The sequence below is a fragment of the Saccopteryx leptura genome, chromosome 2 (genome assembly GCF_036850995.1).
Source record: "Saccopteryx leptura isolate mSacLep1 chromosome 2, mSacLep1_pri_phased_curated, whole genome shotgun sequence".
Lineage (NCBI taxonomy): Eukaryota > Metazoa > Chordata > Mammalia > Chiroptera > Emballonuridae > Saccopteryx > Saccopteryx leptura.
Window position 1 is genome coordinate 10,151,706 of NC_089504.1, and position 23,614 is coordinate 10,175,319.

Genomic DNA, 23,614 nt, shown 5'->3' on the forward strand with positions numbered 1-23,614 from the left:
CTTTTAGCTGGGCTCCCGAATGTTTTTGGATGGTTACCCCCTCGGATGGAACCAGTGATCCTGGGCCCCAGTATCGCACGTGATCTCAGGAATGCCAGGCTCTACTGGGTCTCATTTGAGTTGTGACTCTCAATATAACTTTGTCATCTATTGTGGGTTCCTACTGTAGTGCCAAGGCAGGGCTTTTTATACAGCAATGTGTTTGATCGCTGTGTGAACATATCCCCTATATGAGCATTGCATAGCGAGACAGGAGAGCTGGTCTTCGTAAGCCCTGGCCAGCTAGTGTGGGGTTGTGAATTAGGGTTACAGTTCTGTCATCAATGGATGACATCAGACAAGCCATATCCCTGCCCTGAGCCTCAATTTCTTCGTAGGGAGAATGAAAACCCTAGACGAGGTGATCTCTGAGGTCTCATTAAGTCCAAACAGCCTGTGTGTCTGATCCTGTGTGTAAATTCAGACAAGTTTCAAAGACTTCCCTAACTACTCTGTGGACGCTATTGATTGGCCGTGTAGATTCAGTAAAATCCACTCTGGCAAAGAGTTGTTCAGTGGCACTCCCGGGAGGCTTTTCCAGGCTTTCATCGGCTCTGGGTAACCTGAAGACAGGAGGATTGTAGAATTGTATAAAAAGCTACTCCAGGATTTAACAACAGTGGGGATTTTGTAGTCTTAGATTCAGAGTTGTAGGAAATTGATGAATGAACCACAGCTCATGATGTCTGAGCAAATAAACAATAAGTCAGGAAATACACTGAAGCATGGAATGTCAGATGCCCTGATTTTTGCCAAACTGGTGTTTTAGCTTCCTGGAGGGGCATTTTAAGTGTGTCTCACGGGAGGTTATGCCTCCTGAGCGTGAGGCATGCTCCTTTGGGGCACTAGGAAACAGCCGATGGGTCGGAACACACTAGACTCAGTTGATAGACCTGGGCTTCAGCCCCAGCTTTGCCCTTGCTGACTTAGCTCACCCGGGCAAATCCATCATTTCACCTTTCCAAGGTTCATCTTTAGTAATAGTTTTAGAAATAATTGGTTGAACCACCTTATTATGCACCAAGCACTCTCCCTAAGCTTTTTACGTGCTTATGCCCTTCCATTTTCATGACATCCTGGGAACTGGTGCTGTTGTCACCCCACTTTACAGAGGAGGAGGGCCAGGCTCGCCGAGGGAGAACAGGATAGCATCAGAGGCAACATGGTGGCAAAATCAGGGTCTCCACATGAATGACCCAGAGGCCTCAGGGGACAGGGCTTCCCTAGCACAGAGGTTTCCCCAGCTCTGGCTGTGAGAGCGTTCCTCCCGATGGTGAATAGACCTCTCAGACGTCGCCCGGAAGACGCATCCCCAGTGACACCCGGTGGTGGGAGGGCATTGTAAGGACGCGTGTGTGTGAGGACACGGTTTCCCCAGCTGGACAGTCGTCGTGGATCCTGGTACTTTTAAGGCAGGGGCGTAGAGCAGGTCCCAGAGAGAATGCCCCCCAGCCCCCAGGCTAGGGCCAGCAGGTCCCTGTTCCCATCCCTCCCGTGGCTCCCTTAGCTCCAGCGTTCGGACCCTCTTCACGGGATCTGTCGCAGCCCAGTGCCTACCTCCTGATAATAATAGTCATGAGACGTAGTATGAGTCACTAGCTATGAATTAATCACTATTCCAAGCACTTTACAGTCTTGTTTCACTTAATCCTTACAACAAGCTCATGAGGTCAGTACTGTTAGTCATCACAGTTTTATAGCAACTCAGCCAAAGTCACGTGGTTAGGAAATAGGAAAGCTGATACTCGAACTCAGAACTCACAGACTTCGAAGTCCCTTCCCCTCTCTGCGCTACTGCCTTTAAATCTAAAACGAGCTACTGCTGCCTTCTTGACAGGTGTGGTGAGCTTTCAGGAAGTCTGTACACCAAAGGGCTGTGCAAAGGAGGTGCCAGTCTGTGTTAGCAGAAGAGCGTATACAGTGCCAGTTTCCTTGTATGGAAATCTTTGGGTTAGTTAGAACAGGCAAGGGTCTCTGTGTAAATGCTTTATAAAGCCTTGGACAAATAGTTTCCCCAGAGAGTTGTGTATACATTAGGGTTGCATCTTTGTTTATTTTGAGTTGTCTTGTTAAGGAAGGATTTATATGCTGGCATTGATGTAGGACAGCGATCAGGCAGCGTTTTCTGCCTCTGACAGTTGGTGTGATAGTTTGCTTCTAGTGAAGCTGGACTCACTGTATCTGGAAGCTGTCAGAAGTAGGAGCATGAAAAGGTCATGACAGATGGCTGTGGATAAGTGGGTGGTGCTGGGGACCTGGTGAAGGAGACAAATGGCCTCCCCTGTTTTCGGGGTAGGGGCTGGGCCACTTGGGGCTGACACCACACTCTCTTCTTCCCTACCTGCCATTGCTGGTCAGCGCCGGGCACTGCTGTGACACTGGCACCGGGTTGGGTACAGTGCAGCCCCCAGAGCCCTTCCCAGCAGCTCAGTCCTTCGGACACTTGAGAACTGCTGAATGGAAAGGCTATCATCCCTCCAGCCAGTGCTGAACACTTACCAGTTTGGAGCATGTCTTTTTCATCCTTCTTCTATAAATATTTTTTGTCCTTTTCACGTAAGAATTTTTCCAAGTCAAAGCTTTTCTCACACATAACTTTTCATGGTTGTGTTGTATTGCGTCACGGCTGGATTAACTAATCCTCTATTGTTGGCCGTTTAAATTGGAGAATTATAAACTTGACAAAAGCCAGCTTCCCTTGTTTTCTTGGACTTATGTTTATGATTTGAATTACTTGAAAATAGTGCGTAATAACACTTTAAAGGGTGCCTCTACCTTTCAGCGACTGTATACAAAATCTTTAGCCAGGGAAATCAAAACCATGCTTAGTGATTAAAAAAAGAATATTGATAGAATTTCATGCACCAGTTTCCCATGTATGAACAAAAATAGGTGTGTATCTGTTGCCACTTTGAATATTTATTTGCTCCTTGGTGAAAATTGAGAGGAGACTAAAAACCCGGTTGGGCAGAGTGCCTTATGTCCTCTTGCCTCTCCTGAATGAGTTAGTGCAGAGCAGTGCGGAGTTTATATTTGGGAACCAGAAAGCTGTGGGTGCAGAAGTGGCTTTTCCATTTAAAAGCTCTCCGACCATAGACAAGCACCACCACCTCTCCTTGGGTGTGTTATGTAAAGCACCTAGCACAAGTCTTGCAGAATCATAAGTGTCTGAGAGGACACACTCTGGACCCAGATTAACTGGCTTTCTCAGGTGCCAATTTTGCCACTTCTTAGCTGTGTGATCTTGAGCAAATTACTTAGCCTTCCTGTGTTTGTTTCCTCATCTACAAAATAGGGATAAACATAGTAACCAACTTTATTAGGTTGTGAGACTTGAATGAATGTACACAAAGGATTTCTAACATGCTGGCACATGGTTGGTGCCCGTTAATGTTCACCCCTCTTTGCCCTGGGCCTGGACGGTGGCACCAGCCTCCTAGCGGGTCTCTCCACCAGCCTGCCTCCTCCTTCCAGCCAAGAAGACGACCTGGGACTCCCAGGTCAGGCACAGGAGAGGTCTCCGATTGCTTCCAGGCTGGGCTCTACAGACTCTCTTCAGCGGTGGGGTCTGGGCTGCTGCCCTGGGCTGCCCCAGGCCCCTGGACGAGAAGCAGAGGACCGCCACTTCTCTGGCAAGAGCAGACACACATCTCAAGTGGGATGAGATTATTTAATGTACAAAAGAATTTTCTTCAGGAAAAATTCTCCTACAGGTTCCTTTAAATAGTGACTCCTCCAGGCAGGCAAGTGTTTTATAGATCATTAACTACTGGACTGAAAGCTTGCAGGGCACAGAAACTTCAAACAAGTTGGGGGGCCCTGCCAATTACAGATCAATCCAAAATGAAGATAAAGTATCCCTGGAACTGGAAGTCTGTGGGAAATGTCATTTGATTCAGAAAAAAATCTGATTTATACGCAACTTTTTGGAACACACCGGTTGTTTAAATGGGGTTCCACCTGCCTGCCCACCTTGAACCTAGTGCATCATCTCCTACGTTTTCATCTCCAGTCCAGACTAGGGGTTCTCCTCTGTGCACAGTGACTGCACAGTAACCCCGGAAAGGGCGTCATTGGGAAAGTGTTCTTGTGGCCACAGGGAGCTTTGGCAATTGATGGAGAGATACAGCGCGTAATGGATGAACTATACGGTAGCAATTTGCAGATAAAAATAATAGAAGTTAAAGTGTACTTTACATGATAAAAAAAAAAGATGAAAGAGGATGAGAGTCTGTTGCATCTGAGATGGTTACAAAAGTCCTGCTTTGTGAAGTAGGCTCTGTTGAAAAGATTGATGCAATGGGGAGTGACCTTGGCTTGGAGCAGGAGCTGGTGATGTATGTATGAGCGTCCCTCTGCTAAATGGACCCAGATTTGTAGCACTAATATACATGGGAGCCCAGAACCAAACTCAGTGCAGCAATAAATCAACAGCCACTTTGGGTGTCATTTCTGGTTTATATTCCACTGTTGTTCTATCACTTTAATTCATGTCACTATCATCTTTTCATCTGGAACAGTTTTATATAATTTTCCAGTGGAGTTACCTGACAAATCCTATCAAATTAACAAGGTACATTAACAATATTGACTGACTACGGCTTCAGGAGTTGCAGGACCGTAGAACAAAATTTTAAAACCATGTCTCTGTGGTGATGATATTCCCCCCCCCCCCGAGAAAAAAATGTGGGCAGGCTCTGCTCCACATAAGAGATATGCACATGTATTATACTCTGCTCGTTTTGACTTTTATAAATGTCAAAATAAGAAGCAGAAGAAGGAGAGGGGGCAGAAAAATAAAAATAAAACACTTGCTACCATCAACCGTAGTATACGGACTTTTTCAGGGAACTGTAATGTCCAGGTCTTTAACAATTAATGACCAAATTGGAAAGAAGAGTGTAACTGGGTGGTCGTAATCTATTTTAAGCAAAATGTAATAAAATTGGTCTCCTGATACATTCTCACCCTCCTGAAATCATCTAGACCCGAACGCCCAGAGTCAATTGGACTTATGACATTATGCCTAATAGAAATATGGTATACCTGAAATACGTCCTAATGACAAATTCCAGCATTCAATTAATAAAAAATACCAATTGTTCATCTTTTCTAAAGCCCACAGAGTAATGACCAGGGTTAAGCAACCGTACTGCATTGTCTCCTCGGAAGACAGGGACTCCACTCCACTGTAGTCTGTCTGTAATCGCTGCCTTTGTCTGACTGTGTCTGGGGCTTCTTTATTCATCAGATAAAATAGACTCCAGGGGAGTGTGTGGGAGACCTAATCACTAGAATTTTGTTTGTGTATGTTTTCCTTTTTTATTTTAAATTTGCTCTCATACTATGGTCAGTGGGGGGTGGGGGGGACACGGTTTGTTGTTTTAATTGAGCTGTCTCTCGTATGTGCCTTTTCTTTTGGCCTACTAGGTGTTCTCACATTGTATTAAAAAATGTCTAAGGGTGATCCATGGAATGAAATACATTAACTTTGTCTTTTCTGTTACAGTATGTACATTTGATCGTTTTGTTTCTTATACCTTTACTTCATTTTGCTCTTTTCACTTTGACCCTGACCTTTAAACTATGAGCCTGAAAATTAATTACTTTCAAGATTGCATCTGGGGCCCACTCTGGAAGGCATATTGAAGGGTTTTGTCTCACTTTGTGAACGGAAATCCTCAATTTTCAGCGGAAGAGGAAAAAGCGTCTAGCATAGACCGCGCGTGTTAGACTGAGCATGTCCTGCCCGGTGACCCCGGGAGAGCAGGTGCTGCGTGTTTACGCAGGTGTGCCAGGACACCTGCCCTCCTGCGTGCCCCTCTCCTTTTCCTCACACCTTTGCTGCCGTCACTATGCAGGGTGTCGTGTCTTTCACAGTTGTGAGAGTGAAACCCCAGGTGCCAGTGTTTACATTCGCTTTCCCGTTATGAAGTCCTTGTTGCATAAAGCACACCCCACTGCCATCTGCCTCCAAGGAGCAGTGACGTCCACAGCCTGAAGCCAGGCTCCAGGACTTGAACTTGGAAGATTTTATGTAAAGGAGCCTTTGGTCCCCCTGTGACTTTTTAAAACATAGCTTGGGTAATTATTTAGTGTTGGAGAAGGGAAGAGAGAGATTTTTTCCTATTTTTAGTTTGTGATTTTTCCAGATCGGAGACTCCTCAGTGGTAGTAGCTTTGCTATTTAGGCATAAGCGGTATTAAAGATTTATCTCCTACCCAGATCTTATTCTAAAATAACAAGAAAGAACACTGATCATATTGGTTTTTAAATGAACCTTATAGTTTATCTCATTATAAAGGGAATGTAAGACTAACACACAAAGGTAAACTCTAAGTTGTATCTGGGTTGTATCTAAGCAGCATATTTCTTGGTACCTCTTTATATAGTTCTTGGTTGTTCACCCTGTCGCCCAGGAAACCAGACCGTACAACTTCTGTGTGCCATTTGGAGTCTCCTTATGTCTGTCGTAAGCCCATGGCATTCCCCAGAGCCCTACGAAAGAGCTCTGTTCGTCCAATTTATGATTTACAAAGCAGGGCAAATAATTAAACTGAAATCACTCACATCTTCCACTTCTTGTGCCTCCTTCTTTTTGTCCTCCCTCGGCCTTACAGGTATCTCTGGAGACAAAGTAGAGATAGACCCTGTTACGAATCAGAAAGCCAGCACTAAGTTTTGGATTAAGCAGAAACCCATCTCAATCGATTCTGACCTGCTCTGTGCCTGTGACCTTGCTGAAGAAAAAAGCCCCAGTGAGTAGTCCCTTTTATTTATGTCTCCTTTCTCTCTCCCCCCTCTTCCCCTCTCTGTGCTGGGTGCCAGGAGAATATATTACCACCGTGTCCTTTTTTCCTTGGGTCTGTCTAATTCATTACCAGAAATTTCTTTTAATCAAACGGGATTGTATTATGGTGCCCAGAGCCTGACACGGGTCCCCATCCTGCTCAGTCTTAATGGCAGCAGAGAACCTCACAGCTCCTGACCCCAGCAGCGTCGCCCTGGGGTGGGGGGAGGGGCAGGTTCCTGCTGAGCATTTGCAGTCACCAGAGCCCTGTTTCACTTTGTGCTCCCTTCCTCTCCCCTTCTTGGGGACACAGCCAGTTAGACCTGGACCTGCCTTCCTTGCCCGCTTGAGGGACACTGGGGATTTCCTGTGTCAGCGGAAGACGAGAGTTAGGTATCCATCATGCTGGGAGTGTCAACACTCCAGATTATTGGCAGTTGCACGACCTACCAGCTCGTAATTAAACTCCTGCCTGGTCCTTCAGAAGAGAGCGCTGCGGGTTGGCAGTCCCCTGCTTAAATTATGAAAGTAGATACAGTCTGGTTGTATATTTTTGCAGTTAAGTAATTGAGTGTAGCAGTTAGATTAATCATTTTTAGGACTTCAGTCGCATCGAGGGACAGAAAGGACGCAGATCACACTGAAATTCCTTTGTGGAAGGAAAAAGTTTTAAACTAGGAAAGGATTTGTTAGTTGTCTGGAGAAGGCTATGAGATGGTGGTTCTCAAAGTCTGGTCCATTTCAGCATTGCCTGCGGAGTTGATTTAAAATGCATTTCCCACGGCCCAGCCTAGTACGTTCTGATTCGATAACTTGGAGTACAATTTGAGCATCTAATTTTGGTTAATCCCCTTTTCCCAGTGTCCACTAAATTTGAGAACAAATGTTATAAGGAATGATAAGAGATGTAAAGGCCAGCAGGTGTTTATAATAAATATGGTTCAAGTTTTTAAGATAATACTGACTACACAGGGGCCTAAAGAGCACAGAGCTCCTGAAGGGGGCCTACCACCTGGGCACGTGCCACGTTGCCTCATTTGTGGATGGCCATTTCATTGTTTTGTCAGTTCCAGCTACGCTGGGCTACAGTCTCCTTCTTTCCGTTCACTGGCCTGCAGCTTAGCAAGAAGGGAGAATTTAGTGGTATAGGGAGAAGGAAGAAGGCCAAGCTCACATCCTTCCCACATTCCTGTTGTCCCAGCAAGGCCTCCACCCTGGTGCCTGCTGCTCTGGGGCCCTTGCCCAGGGCTGCCAGAGTCCCTCTGCTTTTAAGTAAACCTCTCCCTAATCCCTCTCGTACCAGCTTGTGAGCCGATAAAGATGTCGCTGTTCTAGTATCTTTCTTCCCAAGAACAAGGGATAGCTTGAAAAGTAACATTTTATACATTCTCCATGTGTCTGAGAAATGGAAGACAATCATGTCTGTGTTACACAGAGGAATAAGCTGGCGTGGAAAGGTGAGGCAAAGAACTATATAGTAACGGTATTCAGGTTTCCCTTACACTCACTTCAAGACAAGGAAGGCTGTGTGTGATTCAGGCCCTGAGAGGTGAAGGGTGTATCACACCCGCTGGAGGGGAATGCAGAAAAGATGTATAACCACTACCTCCCTGTTGCCTCTTGGGGTCAGTCAGGCAGGAAGTAAGTACATCTCCATAAGTCAGCCAGGTTCCAAGCACTGAGAATACAGAGCAGACACGGGCCCCACCGTTTCAGTATTGACATTCCAGCAAGAGAATCTTTCTTCTTTTCAGACCTACTGATGGTTCTCTGTGAAACCGCATGTGGGTCCTGTAGAGGTTTCCTCCTCTCTCTCTGGGTCCAGACACCTAGAAATTATGACACTTTCCTGAACAAAGTGGCACAGTGCACCAGTAAAACACTTCCTAAGTCCCTGTCCCCTACCACAGTGCTCTTCAACCATCTTCCTCAAGACCCCTAGGTTGTTGGGGGACTTCAGGGACCCACACCATGTGCGTGTGTGCATTGTGTGTGTGTGGTACATGTGGGGGGGAGGTAAGCAGAGTTGGGCATAAGGGCTCCCTTTCACCCAAAAGAGCTCTACTTTTTTCAGTTTGGAGATTCTACATTTATAAAGTCAACTGATAAAAAAAATTTTGAATCATTTTTTAATTTTTCAATTACAAATGGCATATTAGTTTCAGGTATATACCCCAATGATTAGACATTATACAACTTACCAAGTGATCATCCCAATAAATCTCACACCCATCAGACTGCATACATAGTTATTAGAATATTACTGGCTGTATTTCCTATGCTGTACTTTACTTTTTTTGTTTTTTTTTGTATTTTTGTATTTTTTCTGAAGTTGGAAACGGGGAGGCAGTCAGACAGACTCCTGCATGCTCCCGACCGGGATCCACCTGGCACGCCCACCAGGGGGCGATGCTCTGCCCATCTGGGGCGTTGGTCTGTTGCAACCAGAGCCATTCTAGTGTCTGAGGCAGAGGCCATGGAGCCATACCCAGCGCCCAGGCCAACTTTGCTCCAGTGGAGCCTTGGCTGCGGGACGGGAAGAGAGAGACAGAGAGGAAGGAGAGGGGGAGGGGTGGAAAAGCAGATGGGCGCTTCTCCTGTGTGCCCTGGCTGGGAATCGAACCCGGGACTTCCGCACACCAGGCCGACGCTCTACCACTGAGCCAACCGGCCAGGGCTGTACTTTACTTTTTAGTCCATTTGCCTTTTTCCCGCACCCCCCTCTTCCCTCCCCCCCATCTGGCAACCATCCCCAAGTTCTCTGTATCTGTCAGTCTGTTTCTGTTCTGCTTATTTGTTTATTTTAGATTCAGTTGATAAATATGTACTTACTGCCATTTTACTGTTTATATTTTTATCTTTTTTCCCCTTTATTCTTAAAGAAGACCCTTTAACATTTCATGAACTCCTCTAGCTTTTTCTTGTCTGGGAAGCTCTTTATATGCCCTCAGTTCTAAATGGTAGCTTTGCTGGGTAGAGTAATCTTGGTTTTAGGTCCTTTCCATCACTTGAATTTTTTTTTTTTATTTTTTTTAGTGAGAGAGACAGAGACAGACAGGAGGGGAGAGAGATGAGAAGCATTAACTCATAGTTGTGTCACGTTAGTTCATTGATTGCATCTCATATGTGCCTTGACTGGGGGCTCCAGCTGAGCCAGTGATCTTGGACTCAAGCCAGCAACCTTGGGCTTCAAGCCAGCAACCTTTGGGAGTCAAGCCAGTGACCATGGGATTCCATGCTCAAGCCAGCATCCCCATGTTCAAGCTGGTGAGCCCGTGCTCAAGCTGGTGAGCCCACGCTCAAGCTGGTGAGCCCGCGCTCAAGCTGGTAAGCCCGCGCTCAAGCTGCTCAAGCTGGTGAGCCCGCACTCAAGCTGGTGAGCCCGCGCTCAAGCCGGCGACCTCAGGATTTCAAACCTGGGAACTCTGCATTTCCCGTCAGTACTCTGTCCACTGCACCACCACCGGTCGGGCATCACTTTGAATGTTTCTCAACCCTTTGAGTAGTGAGTTTTTTTCATGCTCACTGATCCCTGGGAGTTTTTTTTTCAAAAACTAAAATTAGTTTCATTAACTTAAAATCATGTTTCATAACCAATTTGTCTTTTTTTTAATGTTGCCTTACACATTTTTAAAATAAATCGATTATACTCTGGATGGTCAGGAGGCACAAGGACAAACATGAATGTTTGTGCTACTCAAAGGGTTAACAATTCCTTCAGGCCTTCCAAGTTTCTGTTAAGAAATCAACTGGCAGTCTTATGAGAGTTCCCTTGTAGGTAACTATAGAGGTTCCTCAGTTTATGACACAGTTCTGTTCCTGCGACAGTGGTGTAACCCGAATTTTGGTGTAAGTCAAAACGCACCCTAGTCTAAGTCACCTACCTATCCTAACACAGTTGTAAAATCATAATCTAGAACATAAAAGCACAACTAAGCCACAGGAAAATTAAAAGGACATAAATGTACTGTACACTGTACTGTAACAGAAAAAATGAGTGTAAAAAAAGTACAACACTGGCCTGACCTGTGGTGGCGCAGTGGATAAAGCATCAACCTGGAAATGCTGAGGTCGCCGGTTCGAAACCCTAGGCTTGCCTGGTCAAGGCACATATGGGAGTTGATGCTTCCAGCTCCTCCCCCCTTCTCTCTCTCTGTCTCTCCTCTCTCTCTCTCTCTCTCTCTCCTCTCTAAAATGAATAAATTTAAAAAAAATTAAAAAAAAAAAAGTACAACACTAACGGCATAAGCCGAAACACTCACATCTCTATTTTTTTTAAGTTTTTATGGGAGTGAGCATCATAAACTAGAAACGTCCTATGTCAAGACTGTCATAACCCAAAGGACCCCTATAATTGCTTTTAAGATTCTCTCTTTGTCTTTAACCTTTTATGTTTTAATTATGATGTATCTTGGTGTGACCCTCATTGGGTTCACCTTGTTTGGGACTCTCTGTACTTCCTTTATTTGTATGTCTATTCCCTCACAAGGTTATGGAAGTTTTTTGTCATTTTTTCTTCTTTCTGTTTTTTATTATTTTCCTTAAGTGATATGTGGGGAGGCAGAGAGACAGACTCCCACATGCGCCCTAACCAGGATCCACCCGGCAAGCGCCCTAACCAGGGTCCACCCGATAAGCTCCCTACCAGGCGATGCTCTGCCCATCTGGGGCCACTGCTCTGTTGCTTGGCAGCTAAACTATTTCAGCACCTGAGGTTAGGCCATGGAGCCATCCATCCTCAGCACCCAGGGTCAACTTGCTCCAACTGAGCCATGGCTGCAGGAGGGGAACAGAAAGATAGAGAGAAGGGAGAGAGGGGGAAGGGGAAAGAAGCAGATGGTCGCTTCTCCTGTGTGCCCCGACCAGGAATCGAACCCAGTACATCCAACTTGGGCCAGCGCTCTACCACTGAGCCAAGTGACCAGGGCCATTTGTTATTTTTTGAATTAGGTTTTCAGTCTCTTGCTCTCTCTCTCCCAGCACCCATGATGCGAATGTTGGTATACTTAAAGTCCCAGAGGCTCCTTTCGCTATCATCATTTTTTTTAATTCTTTTTTCTTTTTGCTATTTTGATTGGGTGGTTTTGCTTTCTTGTATTTCAGATCGCTAAAAAAAAAAAAAAAAATTCTTTTTTTTTTTTTAAAGATTTTATTTATTCATTTTACAGAAGAGAGAGAGAGAAAGAAGTGGGGAGGAGCAGGAAGCATCAACTCCCACATGTGCCCTGACTAAGCAAGCCCAGGGCCCCGAACCGGCAACCTCAGCATTTCCAGGTCAACGCCCCATCTACTGCGTCACTACCTGTCAGGCCAAAAAAAAAAATCTTAAAAGTTACTAGCTTACAGAATAAAAGTCAGACTCCTCAGCATAGCCTTTATAGACATTGACCGCTCCTGGCTCATAGCCCGTAACATCCTATCCTGAACTTGGCTGTGGTCACTGTGAACTACTTGAACACAACACACACATTCAAATTCTGTGCTCCACGCTGCCTGGAATACACCTCCACCCTGACCCTCTGACGTACGGACACCTCCATTTATACATGCCCAGCCCACTTATTTTTCAAGACCCCCAGCTCAGATGTCAGGCTCTCTGTCTGTAACACTGACCCCAGGATTTTGCATGCTGTGCTCTATTTATCTGTTTGGGGCCTGCCCCCTCCTGCCCCATCTACATGCTGCACTGATTGACTCGGGACCTGGTCTCTGTACCCTCAGTCCCTAGCGCAGCGCCTGCAGGAGCCCAGGAGTCCTCGGTGCGTGTTTGCTGCCTTGAAACTGAATTCAGTGCTCTGGCCGACAGCTCGGTTGCTTAGAGCAACATCTGAAAGCACAGAAGTTGCCAGTTCAGTCCCCAATCAGGGCACATGCAGGAACAGATTGATGTTTCTATCTGTCTGTCTCTCTCCCTCCTTCCACCCTTCCCTCCCTCCCTCCTTTTCTCTCTCGCTAAAATCAATAAATAATTTTTTTTAAAAAAAGAAATTGAACTTAATGAGGCCAGAATTTAGAAACCAAGAGTTATTCAACATAATTTATGTTGTAAAGTGCCCAAAGATGTATTAAATGAATCAGCTTGATGCTGGGTTTTGTTTTGTTTTTTTTTATGATTTCCAGCATCTTCATCAAATTAATTCAGTGAGTTAATCTATAAAAAGTTCATCTTCAAGACCATCGTCAGACCACAGAATTAATCTACTGAGCTGCTGCTTCTTTTTTTAAAGGATTAATGGTAACCCTTTTTATCTTTTGTGTCTGTTGAACCTTAGGAAAAAGTTATTTTAACAGCACTAAAGAAATGAAAGTCACTGTATTTCATAAGTTTAGCCTGTGATTTTTATCAGCATAGTGATGTATGTTTGTAGCTGAGTTTACATCAAAAATTATTCTTGGGGCCTTCTTGAATGAATTATGGCAAAGAGAGAGAGTCTAGAAGTAGATAAGGTTTTTGATTTCTGCAATATATTTCCTTTTTCATGTTTTTATCTCTCATAACACAAGTGTCTTGCTGAAGACTGGAACGTGTGACCAACTGGAATAATGTAGTTGTGAAAACAGAGCAAGTGTGTTATTAAACAGCCTTCGTTATAAAAGGCAGTAAGTGTTGGGAGGATAATGAAGTTGTTCCCGGTCTTACTTGAGGCATGTTTGTCAGAATTCTGAACAAAAAAGAATTGGTTCTTAAAACCTTCGAAAATGGCCAGTTTGCAGTGTTTATTGAGAGAGCTGCTGTCAAACCATTAATTTGGTCGTCATAGAGAACACAACTCAAGTTTAATTGATGCCACATCCAAAAAGTGCGTGTAAAATGACTTGGCAGAGGGACTGAGCATCAGAGCGCCTGCAGTGAAAGCCGTAATTACGGACACTGTGGAGGCAGAGAGACCCGGGCTTGGAAGCCATGCTCCACCGACAGCAGTTCCGTGGCTCCTCCCTTCCCCTAACTTCTCCCTCTTCAGCCGGGTGCTCAGAGGGAAGATTTATTGCTCTGTCCCTGCAAGTGTTTAAGAACCTGAAACTTAATGACTACATAGATACACACCTTTAAAAATTTGGACATATAAATATGGACTCTTTCAAGAGTTAGTTGAGAAAATCCAGATATCAAGAGCCCTGAGAAATTAAGAATAAATTCTGCTTTTCTAGATTTCTTTAAAGCACATGCTACCATTATTATTCAAATCAGTGATTTCTCTGTCTGATTTTGCCACTTCTTAGGCTATCTGTTGCTGCTCCGAAGGATGTCACAAACCTCTAACAGATGAATTAATTTTAATTCATTTGAACCGAACAAAGATGTATATGGCACATAGGGGAGGAGAGTGTTTCCATGTCAGAAACTACCGTGTGTAAATTGTCTTAGAGAAATATATAACTCCATCGATACACAGGTCTTAGACATAGGCTTCGAATGCAGTGGGCTGTCTTTGTAAGTGCTAGCCTTGAATTCCAGCACAGAAACAAAAGCAAGGGGCCTTTTGTGACACTAGCACCCATCAGAGACTCAGCTGCATTTCAGTCAAGTTCCAGGCTCAGCCACGCCAGGTCTGGTTTTATCATAAGAAGGTTGTGCAGGTTTAGAGTCTTTAAAGGAAGCAGCCCATCATTAAGAAATCATATTTAAACCTTAATAAAGTAGCTGTCGTCTTTATAGCTGAAAAGAGCTCTGTATCTCAATTAAGTATATATAATATAAAATCGTAAGGAAGCAACATAATAGAGGTAACCCGATTACATTCTCTTGCAATAGTATAATTTAAAGGAAATCTGATTCTGTTGGTCCTGGTTATGTTGGTGGGGGATTGTTTGGGAGTTTTTGTTTGTTTGTTGTTTTTGTTTGGATACAGGATAGGGACTCTGATATTGTGAGTTAACCAGAACTGTAGGAGACTGTTAAACCCACATCGTGAATAGAACCTGCTGAATATTTGCAATGAGGTTCAGTTAAGGTTGTGAGTTAAATTAGCTGGGCTTATTGGTGACCTCCCGCTTAAATGAATCTTTCTTTTCATAAGTACTTGACAAGATCTGTAAAGTAGTGTATTTAATTTACTAATTAAATTAAAGCTCCTGAATAATGATTTGTCCACATTGATTTAGCTTAAATAGAAAAGATCAGCATTGTTGTGATCTCAGGAACCTTAATGGCCAAGCCAGTTAGACACAAAGGCCTCTTGTGTTTTATAGGTCAGAATTACATAGGTAAGCCTGGGCTGTAATTGAATTGCCTGCACTGCACCCTGCAGTTGCAGATTTCCTGTGCCTTCCCGGTCCATTGTTGCGCTGGGGCTTAAGAGAATGTTAACGCGGTAATAGGCACAGGGCCTTCCCCATTATACGTCTCGCTATCGAGCGGTTCTGCATGACTAGTTAAAGAAGATGGCAAGAAGATTAATGAAAGCAAGGCTAATACAGAAGGGGGTACTTTTGCAAGACTTCTACCGAGGAGATATTAGAGCTGAACCAGAGCTTGGCTTTTTCTTTATCCTGTGACCTTTGAACCTGCCTTACTGTTGAGAGCTGCCAGGGAAGTCGACATTTTGATTGATGTTGGTACACGAGTCAGTCTTTCCCATTGAATTCCACATCTGCACGAAAATAGCTTTTCCAGCAGAATTCATAGTGGCTAGAAGTGATAGCCAAATTGATGGCTGAAATGCTTTTATGTAGTTTTCATTTAAACCTAAAGATATTTGATGTTTTAATTCAGTATCCAGTTTTCATAGATTATAAGCATTCCATGTCCTGAATGGGTTCATCAACTCATTGTGAAAAACCAGTATTAAGAGTATTCAAGGGTTCGCAAACAGAGTTCCAGGAAGGCTTTATGGCTTTATGGGGGAGTAAAAGCAGTCATCAAGCAAACCCTTCAGTTTGTTAAAAAAGATAAATCAGTTTGAATCAAACTGACTTTGTTTTAGTAAATAAAGCATCTGTTTTTGGAAGACTATAGCTGGGGAGTCTGAAATCTAGCCTGTGTACCCCACCTGAGTTCCAGCTCAGGGGTTCTCTTGATCTATCCGTATGTTTGGTTCCCTTTCACCCTGGGACACTAGCGTTCCATCTGAAAGGGATTGTCATGGTCTGCTTATAAGACAGCCCTGTGTTCTCACTAATTCTGTTACCTTGCTTGTGGAGCTGCAGGCCTCAGTGTGTGAGTGTGTGTGTGTGAATGTGCCTGTGTGTGCATCTTCCACCCCCTCCCCCAACAAAGAGTGACAGAAGGACTCAGGTTTTATTACTGAAATTGACTTGGGTACACCCCAGCCCATGCACTGAATCTTCTGACCGCCCGATCTCTTTCCTCCCTATTCGACAAGGGGAGTTCTAGTGGAGTAAACACACACACACACACACACACACACACTGATGTGTTCTAGTTCCTACTGGAGGAAGTAGGCAGGAATTTTTTCAGATTCTTTAAATGCTTGTGAGAATGTGTGCGAGGGAAGTGAGGGTGACATCAGCCACCACTGAGTGAAAGAGCTGCACCCGGGTGGGTGGGTGGCCGTGCCAGCACACTGGACGGCACTGGCAGCTACACTCACATGGACCTGTAGCCCGGAGGGGCTGCAGCCCGTCCCTCAGGCTCTGTCTGTTCCCAGGACGTCCAGACACTTCTGACATTAGGTAGGCTTGCTATGTTGTGTTTTTATTCTCTGATAAGGACTTATAAGTTCCAGATCAAAGACGGTAAGTACTGCTCGATTACAGAACACAACGGACTCGAACGTATTAAATGCCCCAGTTATTGAATTGCCTTTTCATAAGAGTACTCTGGAGCACAATCAGGAGTAGGCAGTGCCTCATCCTTTTAACAGATATGTTTCCTAGCCCTATTCAAAGGGGTCTTCATCTATCCTGTCAGAGGGAGTCTGCTGGGGTTTTTTAGTTTAATTACACTATCCAATTAAAACTCCTTGCTGCATTTGGATGAGCCTCTCCTTGGGCCTGAGTGGATATGACATTTACAAGGCTCGCCTTTCAAGCAGACAATAGTGTGATTGATGAGGTGCACGCTCAGTGAAGGAGGCGAGTGCTGTGGAAGTGCTGCTTAGTGCATTTTGATTTATTTATCTTCTTCCAAAACAAGGGAGCTGCCGGGAGGTGGGTTTAGGCAACCAGGAGGACCGCCTCAATTTTTCCGAGTGCATGGGAGGAAAAGACCTGGGTGTGCCACAGGGCAGAGGTGGAGAGACTCAGCACAGGGCCAGCTGGCGTCATCTGATGCCAGGCTGCATTTTTAGGTGGGGATTTTTATTTTTTCTTTGTTTTGTTTTTTGTTTTTTGTTTTTTTGGTCTCAGTTTGGTTTCCAGTAACCTCAAGCTGCAATCTGCTGTTAAATAGGCCATCTCCATGTTTCAGGGAACATTTCTTTTGGGCTAGATAACGTTGGCCCCTGAAAACTTAGCCCACGGGAGCCAAGCCAGCATGTGTCCCACTGACTGACACCTGACTTTGGCACTAGGCATGCCTTTTTACCCTCCAAGCTGTTTCCTCCAGAAACGCAGCGGCCTCTGTCCAGGGGCTGCGGTCAGTGCTCAATGACTGTCTAATTCTGCCTGGGCAGTTTGAGCATTTAAAAGTTGCTTCTAGAATTTGTAATTGGCCAAGTGCAAGTGAGGCTCTTCAACAAAGAAAAACGCAGGCACAATGGAGAACTTCTCAAGGTTATAGTGAAAAGGCAAACCCAGGGTCTTATTCTTAAACTTGCCGTTGCTATTTACCCTCAGCATGTGATAGGTGGGACCAGTGTGCGTGTCTCTGTAGTTCCTGAAGAAAAGGTGTCTCCATACAGTGTAGTCTCTGGAAAGGTCAACACTCGGAATGTAGAAGACAGCAGATTCTTCTCTAGCCCCATACAGATGGGATAACTCACCTCCCGTATTCATTGTCAGGCACTGAAGTTGCTCATAGGGGCTGTTGGGGCGTGTGTGCTAACTATGTAACACGTAAGAATGTCTGTATTTGAGATCAGAATTGGCTAGTGGGTTTCCTTCCATGTCCTGTAAACTTTCTTCCTTTTTCCGTAGGACTTACTAATAAACGAGAAAGGATTTACTTGCCTCGGCTGGAATGTTGATATTTGTTAGAGTCAAAAACATTTCTGGGGTATCAAAATTTTTTCCTCCTGAGAGAAGCATTTGTTTTGCTATTAAGTTTTTCCTTAATTGTTGACCCGGGCTTGTGGACCCATAATAATGAAACAACTATCTGGGTATAATGGAAAACGTGCATACGTTTGAGTTTTTCTGGATTTGTATTACTATTTCCTCAAATTCCTTCTTTCTTGATTTTAACAGCAGAAGAGATCCTAACTGAGAGGGGGGTAAGGGCAGGGACTGTTTTCTACTGAAAAACTCTGAAAGGTTTCGCAGCTGGATAAATGATGGGAAAAATCTGTTTCCCTTGCCTCCTGCCAAGCTCCAAATTGTGTTTTCATAATAAATAAATGGAGTGTGCTTAGGTTTTAAGTTATTCTTATAGACATGGAAAAAGCAAGCCATTCTTTCATTAAAATCAAAGTGTGTATTGCTTACTAGACTCCCATAGGCTACTTCCAGGACAGGGTAACTGCTAAAAGATTAGCCTTTCTAGCATAAATGACTGGAAAACAGGCAGTACAAAATTATGAGCCCTGAGAGAAGGGAAACAAATGAAGTGAGGCCTACTATCACTTCAGCTTTCTTTCAGGGTTTCCCAAGGAAAGGATAGCAGTCTCAGTGAGCTGGGAGCTGAGGTCAGAGCTGTTGGAGGCTGAGCATTGAAATTTGCAAAATAAAGCATGGAGAGATGGGAGCTGCGCTGAGAAAGAGCACCAGAAAGAGGCCCTGGGATCTTTTGCTGTTTACTAAGCTGTGCGATCCCAGGGCGGGACCTCTCAAGGCTGGTCAGAGAACAACTCCTGAGGTGCTATAAAATTGACTTCCAACCACCCAAAAGGAACATCCAGGGCACTTAGTAGTGACTCCAGAAAGGCCACATCTTTGGACTATGGCTAAACTAGCCCTGTATTAAAGGCTGCCCTGATCTTTGTCTACTAAAGCTTTGAAAGGAGTCTTGAAAGGAGCACACTGATCCAGAAGTAAATTAACTGCCTGCCCACACAAAGCCCAGTACTCTTTAAGGGTGACAAGAAAATGCACACTCCCCAAAATGTTATGTTGTAGTGTCCAACATTCAATAAAAAATTTCTAGACATGAAAGGAAGCAGGAAAATGTGTCTCATAACCAGGAGAAAAATCAATCAATAGAAACGGAGTCAAGAAATGGCAGAGAAGATAAAATTAACAGATAAGTACAGTAAGTCTTCAATTAATATTGTCAGTAGGTTCTTAGAAACTGCAGCTTTAAGTAAAATGATGCATAATAAACCAGTTTTACCATAGGCTAGTTGATATAAACAAGCAGCAAGTTCCTACAGCGGCGTATTTCTGGTCACAGAAACATCACCAAACTTCTAAGTAAAGACCCAAGACACTTCTAATAGCAAACACTGAAGTAGATGTGGACTGTGCATTCATTTAAGAAGTTTAGTAAGAACAAGTAAGATAATTAATTTCCATTCCCTTTATCCCAGTTCAAGCTCACAGGTGGCCAGAGCCTAGCCTCACAGCTCAGAGCTCAAGGTGGAAACCAACCCTGGGCGGGGTGCCCTTCCATTGCAGGGCACACTCACAACCCCACAGGCTCAGTTTTGACCCAGCACTTACCCTAATGTGCACATCTTTCCAGATGTGGGAAGAAAGCAGAATACCTGGAGAAAATGTGCCAACATGGGGAGCACGTGCAAACTCCACCCAGACAGTGGCCCAGCCTGGAGTCAGTGTTTTTCCTCATCAACGTCAATGAAACAGTGTTGCACGGAACAATGTTATTCAATGACCTGATGTACTCTAAAATAACTATTATAAATGTGTCCAAAGAGTTAAAGGAAAACAACTCAAAAAGAAGAAAAATAGAAACTATTAAAAAAGAACCAAATGAAAATTCTAGAGCTGAGAAATACAGTATCTGAATCAAAAAATTCACTGATGGGAACATATTAAGAATATTAGTTTAGCCTGACCAGGCGGTGGCGCAGTGGATAGAGCATTCGGACTGGGATGTGGAGGACCCAGGTTCGAGACCCCGAGGTCACCAGCTTGAGCACGGGCTCATCTGGTTTAAGCAAAGCTCACCAGCTTGGACCCAAGGTCGCTGGCTCAAGCAGAGGGTTTCTTGGTCTGCTGCAGCCCCATGGTCAAGGCACATATGAGAAAGCAATCAATGAACAACTAAGGTGTCACAACAAAAAACTAATGATTGATGCTTCTCATCTCTCTGTTCCTGTCAGTCTGTCCCTATCTATCCCTCTATCTGACTCTTTCTCTGTCTCTGTCCCTATCTGTCTCTCTCTCTCTCTCTCTGTCTTAAATATATATTTATATATTAGTTTAAAAAGTCAGTATGTTATCTGTTGTGATATAATAAATTTCCTGAAAACTTGCTGGCTTAAAACAACATTTATTATCTCACAGTTATGTGGTCAGGAATCCAGCACAGCTTAGCTGGGTCCTCTAGCTCAGGGTCTCTCAGGACTGTAGCCAGTGTGCCGTCCAGGGCCACATCTCAACGTTCAGTCAGGACAGGATCAGCTTCCAAGTTCTCTGAGTGGTTGCTGGCAGAGTTTATTTCCTTATGAGCAACACGGGCCTTTCTATAGGACAGCTCATAAGGTGGCAAACAGCTGGCTTCATCAAAGTGACCAAGAGCAAGAGAGTACTAACAAGGAAGACATCACAGTCGTTTATAATCCATTCTCAGAAGTAACACCCCAGCACTTTGCTGTAGTTCATTCATCAGAAGTAAGCCTCTAACCCTCCTACAAAGGCGTGTCCATCATTTCCTGTCTTTGGACTCATAAGATTTGGAGTCAAATGTGGAGATAGAGAAGTCTGGAGCCAGCTTGCTCCCTGCAGGCTCAAGATTAACCATCCCACAGAAAAAACGATGAAGTAAGCCTCTAAGTCTAGCCCACAAACAAGATTACACAAGGGCAGGGGTCCCCAAACTTTTTACACAGAGGGCCAGTTCATTGTCCCTCAGACCACTGGAGGGCCGCCACATACAGTGCTCCTCTCACTGACCACCAATGAAAGAGGTGGCCCTTCCGGAAGTGCGGTGGGGGCGGATAAATGGCCTCAGGGGGCTGCATGCGGCCCGGGCTGTAGTTTGGGGACGCCTGCACAAGGGTGTGAAAAGCAGGAGGGCAGTACCAATGGGAGCCATTTCAGAATCGGCCTGCACAACCCGTGAGCTTTAAGACAGGACAGTAGAAACTATTCAAACTGAAGCACACAGAGAAAAATAACACATAAAAAGAACATAGACCATGTAATAATATCAGCCATTCTAACATGTATGTAATTGGAGTCTCAGGGATGGAGGAGAAAATTTTTTCAGATTTGATTAAAGATATTGCCCTGGCCGATAGCTCAGTTGGTTGGATTGTCGTCCTGAGTCGCAGAGGTTGTGGGTTCAGTCCCCAGTCAGGGCACATACAGGAACAGATGGATGTTTCTGTCTCTCTTTCTCTGCCCCCAAAATCAATAAATTTAAATAGATAGGTAAATAGATTTACTAATCTTGGAAGCCTGGTGAAGGCTACATAGGATAAATACAGAGAAAACCACATCAAGGCACATTGTAATTGAATTGCTGGAAACCATTGATAAAGAAAAAAATCTTAAAAGTGGCCAGAGAAACCAAGATAAGAATGATTGCTGACTTCTCATCAGAAATAATGCAATCCAGAAGACAGTGGAGTGGCATCTCTAAAGTGGTAAAAGAATCTGTCAACCTAGAATTCTATATTTACTGAAAACATCCTTCAGAAATGAAGGTGAAATAAAGACATTTCAGACATTCATAAAATGAAAGAATCTGTTGCCGTTGAACTTACACTACAAAAAATTTTAAAGGCTGGAGAGGAAAAAAATACCAAATAGAAACGCAGATCTACACAAAGAAATTAAGAGCCCTGAAAATGTCACTGTTAGCAGCTGTGAGGAATGAACCAAGAAAAGAAAGACCTCTTTAGCAGGGATGGGCAAGTTTGACCCATAGGCTCAATCCAGCCCACCACCTGTTTTTTTATGTCGCCTGTGACCTAAGAATGGTTTTTACAGGTGGAACACATGCAATTGATTTGATGATAGAGGACACCAATTTTGAATTCCATTTAAGTGAAATGTTACCTCCCCCCCATAAAAATTATATCCTTCCCATTTGTAGGTCTGTATTACTCCCCAAAATGCATTTGATTATTACACTTTTAATTTTTTCAGTAAAAAATAGGGAATTTTCCCCTCCCTAGTATGTAAGTATCTGTAAGATATCTTGAATTTTGCCACTTGGCTTGGAAAGCTTAAAATATTTACTACTTGGCCCTTCACAGGAAGAGTGTGCTTGTCTGAGAAAATAGAGGTGAAAGACAGACCTCCCATGTGCCAGGCAGGGTCCCAGGTGCTCGCTGTGCGCTGCCTAGCGCCTGCAACAACTCGGTGAGGTGTCCGGTACGTTTATTACAGAATTCTAGGATTGTTGCTGTTATCCTCGCAACAACTCCATGAGGCAGATATTGTCCCCATTTTATAAATGAGGAATCAAGGCTCAGAGAAGTTAAGGAGCTTGTCCAAAGTTACATCTAAATGATAGGACGGCTTTACATCCTTCCCTCTGCCGCTGACATGAAGCCAAGTACGTCAACTGCCATCTCTCTCTGACTCAGAGTCCGTAAAGGCTTTTAGCAAACATTCATCCATGCTTTGGTATCTGGTTTCTTTTCCTAAAGTCTATTAAATGCAAAAAATTAGAAGAGGGAAGGGAGAATTACAACTTAATAAAACAGTGGGGAGTAAAAACTGTTGGGTTAACCAAAAATGAAACAAAACAAAAGAAAATGATTAAGCAGTCTAAGAACTCTGTAAGCACAGAAGTATCAGTCTGCAACTACTGTTTTGTGGCAACAATAGGAAATTATGATATACCATAAGCAATTGGGCGGCGTCTGGGAGTACAGTAGAAAACTTGTCTGTGGAAAAGCACTTGGATAATTGTCAGAGTTGCAAGCTGAACTAGCCATTCATTTCATAGAGCACCATCTTTACTTGAAAGGACAACTGACAATCTAGGGCTGTTCAAATGTGAGTATGTAGCAGACGTTTTCTTGGAACTAAAGGAAGTGAACTTGTCACTTGAAGAAAAACAAGTGATAATATTTAATGCCAGTGATAAAATTCAAGGTTTCAGGTGACAGAATTTTGGGAAACTTGTATCCAGCACTGTGAGGTTGGCTTCTCATTACTTACTTTTCTGATGAGATCAATGGTGATACTAATGAATGTGATTTTATTTCCTCTTGTATAATGAATGTGCCAGCATTTGGAAGACCTGTGTAACTCAGTGAACCAGTATTTTCCAGACTACTGCATGATGCTACAGAATCATGCCAGTGTAAAAGATGTATTCAAAGTGCTAGCCAGACCGACGGGTGTTAATGTAACAGAATATACACTTATTAATGTGGTTTTAGATTCCACGTTACAAGGAATCTTTAAGAAACTGCCATTTATAGTTTGCTACAGTGTCGAAAAGCATTGTTTACAAAGAAGAATTTAAAGTATACCTCCCTTTTCCAAACTTAGCGCTCCGAGGCTGGCATTTCTGTGCATGCTTCAGCCAAGACAGTGCATCACAGCAGGTGAAAGACAGAAACAGATAGGATAACCCAGCTGTTT

At 43.9% G+C, this 23,614-nt stretch overlaps 1 protein-coding gene and 1 non-coding gene across 6 annotated transcripts in view; both read left to right on the top strand.

Moving 5' to 3' along the window:
• The window catches only part of MAPKAP1 (MAPK associated protein 1), a 245,561-nt gene that overhangs the window by 211,147 nt on the left and 10,800 nt on the right, over positions 1-23,614 (top strand). For all 5 annotated transcript variants that reach the window (XM_066367171.1, XM_066367172.1, XM_066367173.1 and 2 more), the window contains one exon: positions 6,660-6,797. In XM_066367171.1, the coding sequence (XP_066223268.1) occupies positions 6,660-6,797 (138 nt within the window). The remainder of the gene's footprint in view (positions 1-6,659; positions 6,798-23,614) is intronic.
• Positions 20,693-20,819, top strand: LOC136396124 (small nucleolar RNA SNORA38). Its single transcript, XR_010749541.1, has one exon. It is a non-coding gene; the product is annotated as a small nucleolar RNA SNORA38 (small nucleolar RNA).